At 41.2% G+C, this 14,927-nt stretch overlaps 1 protein-coding gene across 1 annotated transcript in view; it reads right to left on the bottom strand.

Annotated features, from left to right (window-relative positions):
- Window positions 1-14,927, bottom strand: part of GLI3 (GLI family zinc finger 3) — a 287,264-nt gene that overhangs the window by 105,418 nt on the left and 166,919 nt on the right. The window contains exon 4 of the mRNA XM_019627118.1: window positions 10,295-10,400. Within this exon, the coding sequence (XP_019482663.1) occupies window positions 10,295-10,400 (106 nt within the window). The remainder of the gene's footprint in view (window positions 1-10,294; window positions 10,401-14,927) is intronic.

Genomic DNA, 14,927 nt, shown 5'->3' with positions numbered 1-14,927 from the left:
GCGCGCAGAAAGAGAGGAGAGGCAGAGGTGCAGTGTGTATCCAGAGAAATAAAAATTGATGTAATGTCACCAGTTCAGCTAGGTCAACACTAGCTGAGCTTTTAAACGTGGGACCCATAAGCAGTTTAACTTGTTAAAATTTACCCAACTGCAATACATTGATGCCCACTGCTGTTCTGATACATCTTTTTATAAAGATCGTATCACAACTAAAAATGGTCAAGCATTTTTTTTTCATATTTCTTTTCAGTATAGTTATTGTTGAATGTTCTGCAAACACATCCCTACCTCAGTACTGAAAGGACAAGTTTCAAAATCTACCTGTGTCCTGCTATTTCCTTTTAGTATGCTTGGTTTGCTTGGATCACCAAAGATGCAAAAATCTAGCTAATTTGCTATGCTACTTAGGATTCAGAAAGTTAGCAAGCAGTTTCCTGGAAACAAATCTGCTAGTGTTTTATTTTTTGATGTATGAATTTCACTGTGGGCAGGGGTGGGAATGCAACAATAACAGAAAGGAATGAAAGACAGGCAGCCCCTGGGCCCTGGCCTTTGTTCCCCTGGGGAACCTCTGAAACGAACTCAGCATGCTATGTGGCTATAGGAAATGGCGCGTCTTTGTTTAGGTGGAAAACGCGGGCTCTATTTCCTAAGTGTGAGCACTGGCCACCTATAAAGAGCGGCAGGCCACTTTGGTTTGGGCCGTAGTCGCCACATACACTAGCCTGAAAGTGTCTTCCTCTTGGGACAAATTCTGTTAAAGTTCAAATTTTTTGCAAACACATATTTTGAAAAATAAATAAAATGCTGGCAGTAAATTTCTGTGTTCTTTGAAGCCAGGCTTAACATGAGTGGTAGCACTGTACTCAAAGAAAAAAGTCCGCTCCAGCCCAGCACCCCCCAGACCCCCAACAGGTTTGATGGCGTGCTCTGTAGAGCCCCAGCCTCCTGGCCAGTGCCTGTGAATATGTCGGTGCGTGTCTGTTCCGGCCCTGACTGCGGAGCGCCACACAAAGAACACGGGAACTGTATCAGTGAAGCTGCACTCTGACTCTGCATACACACTCTAATTAGGGCCTACTTTCTCTACAACTGGTGGCCGAATTCAATACTTCCTTCAGTGGTTAGAAACACTGCAAGACAAGAGATAAGTATCATGCCCTTCCACAACAATTCATTTGTTTCATGCTTGTTTCTTAAAGCAAAATAAAATATTGGTTGATCAATACTTTTAAAGTTTTTTTAAAGTTTAGGAAGTGTAACTCACCCACATTTTCACACTTGTACAATGAACTATGGATGTAAGTAATCTACGGTAGGTTCTTAAAATTGGGCAGGCTTTGCATTTCTTCAGTTTATCAGGAGAAACAACAACGAAAATAAGACATGTTCTTTTCTGAATTGATATGATATGCAATGAAAAATGTTGGGAATCACAGTAAGAAAACCTGAGAGTAGAAAATACGATGCATGGCAATCGCTTAAAGAAAGAAAAAAATAAAGCAGAGAAAGGGCAAAAGAGTAGGCTGGAAAGGGGGTGCTGCCTTTGATCAGGGGTTGGCAAACTTCATATTTTAGGCTTTGATGGGTTATGTTCTCCCTGTGCCTGCTACTTAACTCTGCCCTGGATTGCTAAAGCTGCCACGGACAACAGTGGACACATGGGAGTCATTGTGTTCCAATAAAACTTATTACAAAAACAGGCCACAGGCCAGATTTCACTCCTAAGTATGAGTTTGCCAACTCCTGTTCATTAGATAGTTCTTCAAAGAAGACGTCTCAAGTAAGGAGACATCTGTGCAGAGAAATGTAAGAAGTGAGGGATCAAGTAAGCCATGCTGTGTGCGGGAAGAAGGTTCCAGGCAGATGCACTCTGTGAACTAGTCCAGCACGGCTTACTGGGTAAACCGCTGTGATCATTGATCTTTATTTACCCATGTTTCAATATGGTCTTCTCAACCATGATTGATAAGTATTGTTCAATATTCTACCAAGTTGATGAATCACAATTATCAAAGCATTCCCTATAGCTGGATATGTAAATTGTCTGATTGTTTGGTGTCACAAGTTCTACAGCAGCAAACACTGAAGTAAGTCTGACTGCTTGGCTACAGAAAGGCTTTTCAGGTCAAAGGCTTTTTCCAGCCCTTTCCACGGCCATATCCCTACGTTGGAAATTTGCAGAAGACAATGACAGCTACTAACACAGGACACTTCCAATAGGGTGTTATTAGAATTCTTTGTGCTCATCCAGGAAGTATTAGTAGAAATTAGAGCAGCAAAGTGTGCAGTGTTCATTTTCATGAGTGGAACATGGAAGTTGAGAGCAAGGGTTATAGGTGTGATGCCCAGGTTAAAACAGTGGCCCGGTTTACTCCTACACTGTGATTGTGTGTCAGGATGTCCATATACTTCAAATGAGGCCAGTCACAATAACTCCATCACAGGGTTGCTAATTAAAGTGTCACATTACAGCTATGGTTATTATTAATTTTTTTTCATGGGAGTTGTCTATTCATGTCTGTTTTTTTCCCTTATTTATGAAATTCTGCTGTTCTTCTTAGGTTGTCCACTTAAGATTGCTAATTTCATTTATTTTATTTCCATGTGAAGAGCCTGGAAAGCAGCAATGTACATTAAATGGTAACCTGCTTTACAACCAGTAACTGATTTAATATTTGGCATCAGACATTGCAATTGGTACTTTTAATATAATCTTAAGTAGTAATGAAGCTTGTGATTTTGAGTCTTACGTGTGCCAGCTTTGTTGGCATCAGGTGACACATGCTAATAAAAGTAAACAAACAAAAGATGATAGCATTCATCCTGCAGTGCCCTAAGAAACAAATCATTATCATCTCTGAAAATAATATTTATTTAAGAGCTACTATGTGAAAGTCATAGACTTGACCTAGCAAGTGCGAACATATTCTCAAATTGTCTTTGCCTTCAGAAGTTGTAATTATAATCTAGCTCATTCTTCCTTTTTGGGGAGAGGGGGTTGTTACACAGTGTTAGCTACAGCATTTGATGTAATCTGATACGTCATTACACTTTACCAGTCTTAATGCTGTTTATGGTAGAGTGCAAACACCAGGAAAATAAAGAACCTTCCTTTGTTAATGTAATTTAATTTAATTTTTATAAAGATTTTATTGGGGAATTGGGGGAGGGGAACAGTGTTGGGGAATTGGGGAAGGGGAACAGACAAGTTGCTGTCCTTTTTTTTCTTCAATCTAGTTGTGGAGGACGTCGCTTCACTGGCACATGTTAGTATTATCATTGTGCTCTTCCCGGGGTGAGGCAGTCACTTGCAGGTCACTGGATGGCTACTCATGGTGGCTCAAGACAGCTCGCAAAAGCTCACACCTGCTGCTGGCCAGCCCCACTGCAGCCTACGCCGTCGCCGGCCACTCACGGCAGCCCAGCTCCAGGTTGAGCTGTTGTTCACCATCTTAACTATAGAGGGCGCAGCATCACTGGGCCTCATGTGGGATCCGAACTGGGGCCCTGCTGCTGAGAGCAAGTGTCCCAAGCTAACTCCTAACCATTGTGCCACTCAGCTGGCCCTCCTTTGTTAAGTGTAAATTGTATTACTAAAATACTCCAAACTAGTTATGCTTCCAAATACTAATACAAGGTTTTCCTCATTTCTGCATTTTACTGGAGATTCTCTGGGAATTAAAAGAATGAAATCATTATTATGTGTTTTGGGCCCATCACAAAGTTTTAAGTAGATGGCTAGACTAAAGGCTACTTTTGAATAAATATTATATGAGCCCCCAATAATCACAGTACCTAGTACGTGCAAGATGTTGAGTTCAGGGAGGGGGGAAACTGCGTGGTAGTATCTCTGGTCTTCTACTTCTTCTTTCTCTAAGCTTTCACCATAATGATATATCTTTTCTTCAAGCTTTTACTCTCTGGGAAAAAAATGTATTTATTCAGACTCCAAACTTGCCACTCATCTCCCTGCTCTCATTTCTAAAAGGCAGTCATAATCATGGGGGTGAAGCCTTACTATTTCCAGTGCACTTTATTTCACAGCTAATATTAATGATCTACCCTATACTGCGTCCTCTCCCCAGGCGCCAGGAAGTGAACCACTTTTAGCAGGAAGAACAGCTCTTCTTACTCAGGTGGAATAATTTCAGTGAATCAGGCAGCCTTGGAAACAGCCACACTGACTCAACTAAGAAAAAAGAGCTGCTGAGTAGAACAGTACATGAGTGCTCATTCTCCCAAGAGAGAAAAGATGAAGCTGGTTTTCTAAAATGAATTCAAGTGGATGGTGGCATGTGACAGCCTCTGAGTGCTGGCCTGGGATGCAGCTTGGGGTGCACTTCTGTTCACATCCATGGCACAAAACAGGGCAGCTCTCAGCTCAACTGGCAAGATCTGTAGGCCTGAATTACTGCAACGGATTAGCAACTACGTCCCCTGCTTCGGAAAATGAATTGCAGAGCTCACATGAAGAAACTGGACAGTCTGAAATGCAATTCATATTGGTCCATAAAGGAGAAAACTTGGGCTTAAAAAAGTTGTGAGTAAAAGATATTTTCCCCCAAGTGAAAATCCAGAATAAATGCAGACTTTAAAATAGAATTTAAAACTTTATTTTGGGGTTTCCACAAATATATTACTATGTCTGGTTTTTAAAAGGAAGCCTGCTTAAATGAGTTCTAACACTAAATTAAAAAGAACACACACACTCAAAATGCAAGACAAAGAATACTTTCTTCCTTAATGTGAGAGTAGTCACTTGAAAATACAACTGTATTCTGGGGGAGGGGAATGTAATATTCCAATTGTCTAAATTTCCAAGTAAAATTTTAAAACAAGTTGTCATTTTCAGCCTCCAGAGCATCATCCATTGCCACCGAATACAATAACGCCTCTTGGAGTTACGCAAGGAACGGAAGGCATGAAACAGAGAGGACCCAGAAGTAAAAATATTCACATGAAGTTACTGTCTTGACTAGATGCATACAGATTCAGATTCTGTCATTAATGCTTTGAATAATCTCAGTAATATAGTAAAATAGACTCACTTTTTTCTAAAGCATTGTATTTTTTTCTATATGGCTTAATAAAACACGGAATGTGTGGTCCAAACAAGTGATTTAAGAAAGCAAGAGAAACGCTCGAATTATCTATGGGGAATAAGTCCGGTGAATTCAGTGGAGAATAACTTCCAGAAAAAAAGGGAAAGTTCCTCAGATCCAGTGTTTTTTAATATTCAAACTGCTTGAGTTAAATACACACAATGCAGAAATCGTACATTTTATATGACAATCTTTAGTGACAACTGAGGAGAAAAATGATACTCCATGTCCCACTTATGAGTTCTGAGTCTAAATTCATGATTTTTATTTAAGAAAGGAAATACTAATACATTCTAATCATTGCCACGATTGCATTTGAAACAATCTAAGATTCTACACTCTTGTCCACACTGCGTAGCCATACACTGTGGGGACACTACGAGAGTGAGCGGGGGTGGGGGGGGGGAGCAAAAGGCATCCCATTTAGCTCACTGGGCTCTTTAACACAAACTGACATATTTCTGTACATATTTATAAGGCTTGGTGGCTATTATTAGGCTATAATTGCAGTTGTTCTAACACCTAATAAGCCATGGTTGGAAAAACAAAGGCAGGTTAATTTGTGATTTCCTCGACTCATTCAGAGGCAAATTAAGTGTCAAACAGCTAATACTGAACATATTTCATTTTATGGGATTTTAATTTAATTCTGTACCATATCATTGATGCCTTAATATAGGGTGGTTTATCTAAAAATAGGAGCAATTTATAAACCCCTTTCAATGGAATCTTTAATGATAGGATGTGATAGCATAATTATCACAGTGCCTGCCATCCTTCTAAACAGAGATCTGCGAATATTTTCATCATCAGCACAAATCCTGTTTGAGGCTTACACATTTTTAAAGTTGGCACCAGAAGAACAATTATGTGTAAAAAATAATGAGAATGTCCCCAAATTTTGTCCTGTTATGATTAAAAATATTTATTTTAAAAACTCAGTAAGCTCTCTTGATCTCATTTTCTGTAATACAATTATATAGCAAGCCTTTTGGAATTCAAATTCTAGATGAAATTGTTTTAGTTTTCCAGCTCACTGCTTTACCCCTCAGCAAAGACATGCTTTTAAGATTTCAGTAACCAAGCTACATCTGCCTATTGGGTTGTCAGAAAAGTCATGACATATTTCTTCTGTTTTTCATTGCAAAAATGTGTCATGACTTTTCCAACAACCCAATAGATTGCCTCCAGTTCTAAAATGATCACAGGCATTGACTCAGAGCACACAGAAGATACCAAAGCAACCCTGGAATTCATGACTGAGCCATGCCAGGACAGAAAACTCAGGATTGGTTGTGTGCCCAACTGCCTCAAACACTAACTCTCAGCATTTGCTTACAGCTCCTGTAACCTCAGAACCATCTCAAAATGGTCCTATCCTGTTTACAAGATACTGAGTTGCTTTTCAGAGACAACAGACCAAAACAGCAAGACGTGGAGCCAAAGGATGCACGGAAAAGAGAACTTTGACCTCCAGCTGCACTGGAACCAAAGTGCCCCCCAGCACCCACCCACTCCACCACCATACGCACACACGCACGTGGACCCAAAAGACGACGACAAAACCAGAACTGAATGAACACCACATTCTTTCAGAAGCCAAGGGTCCACTGTCCAGGAAGATCTGGTGCTGACGCACCGTTTACCATAAATGGCGAAGTTCAAGGTCCTCCAATTAAAACTCGCCCCGCCCACACTTCTGTATACCTGGTTCCCCTAACCCCTTAAAAACCCTTAATCTAGTCCTGCGATCAAGATGGATCTGAGGCACCATCAGGGCTCCCATCTTCCCAGATGGCGCATTCTCGATCCCTAAACCTTTCCTTACTCCAAACTCTGACCTTTTGAGTTTTGGCCTTTTGAAACTTGGTGCAACAAACTTGGATTTGGTAACATTTGCTGCTTTTAAGAGTGCTCACATGGCTTTTTTTTTCAGCCGGGACCGCCATCTTCCAGTGCTTTGCTAAAATGACCAACACAAAGGGAGAGAGGAGAGGCCCCGCTCTATGTTCTCTTGGCCTTTTAGAAAACATGGACTGCTCCTATGGCCACATGCGGATCTACAAGAAAGATGACATTGTAGACATCAATGGAATGGGGCACTGTTCAAAAAGGAATGCCCCACCAATGTCACCACGGCAAAACTGGATGGGTCTATAGTGTCACCCAACATGCGGTTGGCATTGTTGTTAACAAAGAAGTTAAGGGCAAGATTCTTGCCAAGTGAATTAATGTACGTATTGAGCGTATTAAACATTCTAAGAGCCGAGAGAGCTTCCTGAAACATGTGAAGGAAAACAATAAAAAATAAAAATAAAAAAGAAGGAAGCCAAAGAGAAAGGTACCTGGGTTCACTGAAGCGCCAGCCTGCCCCACCCAGAGAAGCTCACTGTGTGAGAACTGATGGGAAGAGGCCTGAGCTGCTGGAACCCAGTCCTTATGAATTCATGGCATGGTAAGTATAAAAAAATAGATTCGCGCGTCCTTCTGTTGCTAGATGGGATGCTGCTCAATTCATGAATTGCTTACTAAAGTCAATTAGATCCTCAAAAAAAAAATAAATAAAAGACCTCTTTACTGTTAAAAATATTTCTCTTACTTGAGTAGAAGTGTGGTGTCCCCTCCTGCAAAGAAATATTTAAAGAAAACTTAAAAAAAAAAAAAAGTGCTCACATGAACATGATTTCATGGAACTCAGTAAGAAAAGGCAGATGACTTCATTTCCGTGAGTGAAACCAATACAAGCAAGTCACCAGAGTTCCCAGCACAGGTCGGTGCAAACCAAGGGAGGGCTCAAGCTCTGTAGCTGCTTGTCCATGTCTCTGGGACTGGACAACCTGGGTGTCTCCTGAGCACCTTTTACAAAGCACCTGGCCAAGGGCTGGGCACTGGCAGCCAGACTCACAGGGGCAGTGATCACTGAGCAAAAAATGAGCAAGCGAGAGGATGCATGCTACGATAAAGGCACACAGGTGCTGTGCAGACAGCCTCTGGGATACAGGAAGGTGAGGTCTTGAGGGTGAGGAGTTTAAGTGGGCATTTGCCAGACAGGGCCGGAAGGTCACTGAAGTCAGCGCAGAGAGAATGTCATGTTATAAAGGCCCTGAGGAGTGGCTTCAGATAGTTTCCCAGGTTCTACTTCATAAGCTCAAGATCTCCACCCAGGACCCTGTGAGGACTAGCAGTTAATTCCAGGAGGTCACAGATCCATGTGCTCATCACACTGTGCCCACAGTGATGACATTTCCTCTCAGAACTTTCAAGAACTTTTCTTTTAAAACTCAGTGTTATATACCAGCTTTGCATTAAGAATCTTTGATAACTATACATTTAGGCAACTGCAGGACAATTTAGTCAACTGCTGCTAAAGTATTTTAAAGCTTGGGTGAAAAAGCAGTAATTATTAAAATCTGTAAAAATCCCAGCTCACCAGTCAGGTCTGAAGTGCAACCTCCACCCCCAGGATTCTCAAAACTCAACCTAAATTGTCTTGTGGTGTTTTCATCACTTGTAAGCTAATACTGTAGGCATAGGACACAGGACACAGTGTGGACTTTATGAGGGCTTGCTGTTACAGCCTGCCAAAGAACCAAGTCTTGGGATTTTAATTGATAAATTCATATTTGAATTTAATTACAAGGCAAACTATAATGAATCCAGAGGAGCTAGTTCATTCTATCGCATAAACTTATTTTTTGAAATTTCTCTACAACATGACTTTGAAAGAGTGAAAAGCTCTGAAATTCCAAAGACTCCGATTTAAATTACTATAGCACTGCAGAGACTGTCGAGTCTGGGAGAATCAGCCATGCACAACCTCTGTATAACCTGGTGAATTACATGGCAGGCTTCAGCCTGAATTTGGAATTTCCTTCCCTTTGTATAGGGCATTTTAAATTGGCCTCTTGGTTTTATTTGAGCATATTATGAGTAGGCTTTAGAACCCTGGAAATACCTGTGTTCCAGTGAAAAGTCAAAAAATAAGTCACAAGTTTCTGTATTCTTTCTCTATAAATACCCCCTTTTTCTGTTAATGCTTATAGAAGTCTGCAACACAGATTTATTACTTACCTCCAGGCAAATCTGCTCTGAAATTACAATTTAGTAATGGGAGATGGATCCAAAAAACTGTTGGTAAAATATTATACGTGCACTTGGGCATGTAGTTAGGGTTGTTAATATCAATTAATTCTGTTCGCAGAGGAGGACTTGTTTTAAAACAACTTCATTTTTCCTTGGCATGTATGTAATTACACAGCTGTAACTAATAGCCACAGAGATGCAATCTACCATCTAAATAATCAGCATTATTCTTCAAAGTATTACTTGTGCTGTTCAAACTTTACTGTCTCAGAATGAAGGGTGACTACTCCATACAACTAAATGTATTTTATTTATCTATTTATATATACATATACATATACATATACTCTATATCGGTATCTAAAGGCCATTTGTAAGGGGCAGCCACTCCCAGAGAGTGGCTCCAATTATTATAGTATATGACAGTTTTCTGGACAGTACTACAAAAAAAATTTTTTTAGTGTGCAAGTCTACTATTCCTTTTCCCCAAAACCTAGGAAGACAATATTTATTTCCCCAAGATTTTCTTCTCCCTTTTCTAATGTATGTTATCACTACCATTCTTCCCTTTATCTTTGTGTAAACCATGTGCTCAATCACATCTACCATTTTGTTTGGGTGACATTCCCATCAATCAAGTGACTGTTGGTGCACACCACAGGGGCTATGAAAACTTGCCACAGAAACTCATTACCATTCATTGTGATACCTGGGACAGGATGTTCACCTAATAGAAATTTTAGCAAGAGAAACTTCACACCCATTCTCACCCAAATACATATTCTGAGTGGTAACCTTCCTTTAGGCCTCTACTTTTCTAATTCAGTATTTATAGCCCACAGAACACACATATGCAAAATATACAGGAAATACTTGCCAGCCACCCAGTGAGACAGGCATTCTACAGGAAGCATCAGGGGGTGTGTGTGGGGGTGGGGGTTGCATCCCAGAGTCTAGGAATAGACAGGCTTGCTGTATTTCAGAAGTAAACCTTATACTTCTATCACATCTTTAACGCCTATAGTCGTGCTCTAACAAAAAGTCCTGAGATAGTAACAGCCAGTACTTTGTTCTGTTTCATTACTGGGTAAAGTTTTAATACTTACACATGCAATGGAGGAATCGGAGACGGGTCGTAATGGTAACGCCCCTCATGGTGTCTTGCATCGATTGGCACAGGAGGATGGAACGCAGGAAAGAGGTGAGGAGGGTCTGAAAAAGAAAGAAAGTCCAACCTGTATAAAAGGAGCACTTGCAGACAGAAGTCCGGTTCATGCAGCCACACCTCTGCTCTGTCTTCATGACGCGTGCCTAGCCTACTTGAAGGATTCATGGAGGAACTCTTTAGAGCTCAGTTTGAGGCTGTGTGAGGCAGTGCAGGGTTGTGACCAAGTCAACGTGAGAGCGTAGGGCCCCTGAGTGCCACCAAAACCCACAGGAAAGCAGCGAAGAACACCACATATTTCTACCCTGAGAGACAGGCCAGCCAGAGCAGAAGGGCTGAGCCATGAAACCAAGGGGGACAGATCACAAGGCACTCGTTTCTTTTTCAAATTTACACTGTCAAGTGAATTTTAGACCAGGATGTAATATAAATGCTAGCTTCTTTTCTCTCACATACTTGATGCTTTTAAGGAAAGGAGTCCTTTCTAAAGTCCCTGCTAGAATCTGTGTTGCACGCGAGCAACACACATACACATACCACACACACAACAAATACCACGCATGCTCACACACCACACACAACAAATACTTTTTTTTTAATGCATGTGCCCCTTCTTCTTGGCCTGAGTGATGCGTCCCCAGTCCCAACACAAAAGCAGCAAATCTATAGTTTGGCAGAAGAAATGCCACATAGCCTGGCAGCAAGAGAGGCGCTGACCCGAGACTGATGGGGAGGTCTGAGGCAACCTGAAGGTTTCTGCCCTGACATTCACCTTGGCCCCAGGCCAGCCTCCCCTCCTGTTCCGCTCGGGCTGGCGTTAGCCCTTTCCTGGGTTCCTGGGTGCACACTTCCTTAAAACAGCTCCTCTAGCCCCACTCCACTTACTTGTAGTAACATATACCGATTGTCTCTGACAAATCTGGAAATAAAACTTTTTCTTTAATAGTGATTCACTGCAAAAACTGAAGAGAGTTTTGCTACATTTTATCACTAGGAGCACGAATGATATTTTGTAACTGGCACTAAAGTTTTTCCAAATTTCAATAAAGGAGTTCAAAACCTGAAGGTATGCCTCTGAGGCTATGGCCCTGATTTTACCTCAGGCCGAAATGGTCCTTCGGTGGTCCCTTCCATTGTGCTGCCGTTGCCCACGAGCTGGTAACACTCTTAGGAACTAAAGTGTATAATAACATGCCTCTGAAGGCTTCCAGTCATTTCTACAAGTCTGAAGATTTGCTACGCCTCAGGGTAGCAGGACGTACAGGCGATTTCCAAATAGGCCAGAGAACAGGTTCTGAGCAATGGATGGAGAAGTGACACAGGACCCCCTGAGGGGTGCTGGGTGTGGGCTCCACCAAACACAGACAAGGGTATACCGGTACTCCCCACTGAGAAGTTCTCTAAGTCTTAGCGGAGGACTATTTTGTGTGTGTGTGGTGAATTCAGGTGGTTTTCATTTTCCTTGCCAAACATTTCTTTCTAAATCTTTTTCAACAAGCATCTTTTAGAATATAAACATTAACTTTTTAAAAAATTATATTTTACTTCCCTTGTTCTGAATTTTTCCCTTCTTTTGAGAATCTAATACTATGGTTATGAGAAAACAAAATAAGAGCGAAAAGCTATTAACATAGCATAGACAGGCCCAAGAAATTACTCAACGCTGCTGTCATTCCACCAGCTTTAGAACCTAGTAAACTTCTGTGGCTGAAAATTACTGTTGTACTGAAAATGTCAGCTATCGAGGTATTTTGTGCTTATTGTGAGATAAAGAGAAGAGAGGGTGGTCCAGAAGGAGGAAAGGAACCATCTCACTATTTTCATATCAGTCACTGTGATATACTGATATACAACAATGCTGGGATTCAACAAAAGGGCAATACTGACTCCCTGATCATTTATCCCACTTTATACATTTTATAGAGTTGATATGAAAAAAACCAATGATATTCTGAGTGCACCTCTTAGGACTTAATGTTACAGGATGTCGGAGTTGGGTTTTTGTAATAGAAATCTAGATAGCTGGTGTGCCAAGTGTGAAAGTTTATCCAGCACTGTTGTCAGAACAGTAATCCTGCAGAGCCAAAATGTCCTACTTAACCATTTTTGATGAAAATTATTCACCCTTACTAAAACAACATGAAATTAAGTGGAATCATCTTTTTTCACTAGTTTGAAAGTCTGACACATACTCAATTCACTGAATGTTTTTAAATTTGGAAACAGGCCCAAATAATCAGATTCAAGTTCAGGTCAGGTCGATGGCCATCAGATGTCATGACTTCTTCCTCTTCCTCTCCTTTTAGCAGTCACTGCTGATGCAAGTGTGCTCACCTCCAGCGGCCTTCAAACTTAACACATGTCCTCAGAGAAATAACCTACTAGAACTGTGTGTAAATTAAGCATTAATAAAGTACGACCGACCCACCTCCCAAAGGCTTCCCCTATGCACCATTTTCTGTGGCCATTTTGAGGTAAGTTGTGACAACTATGTCAGAGTTGGAAGATATTTTTACTTCTTTACTTCTTGGCTCTTGGCTGTGTTCTACGTCATTAAACTCTCTACACCAGATAGATACCTATGCGATTTTCTCTATGTGGGTACGCCTATGAATTATGACAAAGCACATACCACAGTTTTCAAACACACAGGGCTGAAAATGTGTGAACTCATTCCACAGTCAATATATGCCTCATAGGTCCAGGAACTAACAGTCATTATCTCTTATATGGGTATTTATAACGAAGTTGCAGGGATTTATGTGCACATGGTTGAAGACCAACCAGTTAATCCTATAAAATCAAAGACGTGTACCCAAGCATTATAAAACACTCTTCCCCAAGGGTAAACTACAACACTATCATAAAAATTTAAAAAGGCACTGCCATCTTCTCAATTTTTTTTTTAACATTTTATTGGGGAATTGGGAGAAGGGGAACATTGTGTTTTTTCAGGACCCCTCAGCTCCAAGTCAAGCTGTTGTCCTTCAATCTTAGTTGTGGAGGGTGCAAGCTCAGCTCCAAGTCCAGTCGCTGCTTTCAATCTGGTTGCAGGGGGTGGGGAAGCAGCCCACCATCCCATGAGGGAGTCGAACCAGCAACCTTGTTGTTAGGAGCACATGCTCTCACCAGCTAAGCCATCCGGCCATCCATTGGCAGCTCAGCGGCAGCTCAGCTCAGGCACAGCTTACTGAGGCACAATTACTCAGGCACAATTCCCATGTGGGAATTGAACCGGCGACCCTGTTGCTCAGAGCTCATGCTCTAACCAACTGCGCCACCTGGTCAGCCCCGTCTTCTCATTTTTAAGAAATTATTCTAACAGGATTTTAATTCACTGTCTCACCATCTCGCCTTCTTTCAGAATGAATGACAAAGACCAAGCACTGCAAAAATATGTGAGAGGAAAATATAAAACACAATCACTATAGTCATTTCTCACTGTTGAGTGTGTTTTGTTTCAAAGTTAATTCTGACTGAAAATTTGTGATGCATCTTGTAACATTGTTTCCAGTGTTTATTTATGTCCCAAGGAAATTTACGAATTCTGCATTCTAGAATTACTAGGTCAAATAAAGAACAAAAAATTATGGATATGATCTGACTTTACCAAAGACATCTGGTTTTCGTTCAAGTATTTCACTGTTGCTATTTGTTTCCCTCTTGATTTAGTCTAAAATAACTTGTCCTGGACTGATGAAGTCTACCCAAACAATAATACCTTGTGTCAGTGGAAATCACGCTTCTAAGTCACTTTCTGAGAAAGTGCAATGAACAGCTCTTCCAATTAAAGTCATGCCTGACCACAGCTTAACAATATAAACGAAGAGTGAAAACCAGAAACAGCATGCCCTTGAGTGATACATGGCATCACATGGCATTCATCCTCTCACATTTCTAAAACAAGAGAAGAATAAGAAAAAAGCCCTAATCCTCAAATGCTGACTGCTTCCCTTGCATCTTGGTTTGTTTCTATCGGAGGCTCAGCCACATATTCCATCATGGGCCCAAGAAACTGGCCGAGAAAGCCCATATGACAAGAGCAGACCCTGCCACCAGCAGTCACCGGAATCTTCCAGCTCACGGTTTATTATTTACACATGAGCAGCGCAGCTGTGCTGCATCATAATTCAAGTGTATGTGTAATAAGTCACCGCACTGCAGCCATCTCCTGTTCTGGCCCTTGACAAAACACCACATGATGACTTTTCCAAACTCAGGCGAAAACTGCTGAAGCAGAAGGAAGTGCCACTAAACCTGGCTACCTCCTATTTATCATACAATTTCCTGACTGATGGTTCCACAAACCAGCTGCTAAGTGCTGTGTACTCTACTGTCAGCAAACTAACGGGCTAAATGGAAGAAGGGAGAATAATGTGCAGAACTGGGGGAATCAATTGTACTGAGGGAATTAAAACTCTACCAGGTGGGGTGAGTCTGTGGAACAGTGGTAACCAGTCAACTGTTCACGCTTATGGTCGCAAAGATGATTGATTACAGACTTGCGAGAGCTTTCACTACTGGACCAATCCTCTACACTATGCTGAGATTTGAAGAGTGCATATTATCTGAAG

The sequence above is a fragment of the Hipposideros armiger genome, unplaced genomic scaffold, assembly GCF_001890085.2.
Source record: "Hipposideros armiger isolate ML-2016 unplaced genomic scaffold, ASM189008v1 scaffold_710, whole genome shotgun sequence".
Classification (NCBI taxonomy): Eukaryota; Metazoa; Chordata; class Mammalia; order Chiroptera; family Hipposideridae; genus Hipposideros; species Hipposideros armiger.
Note: the sequence above shows the minus strand (reverse complement) of the source record. Positions and strands in the feature narration are given on the sequence as shown.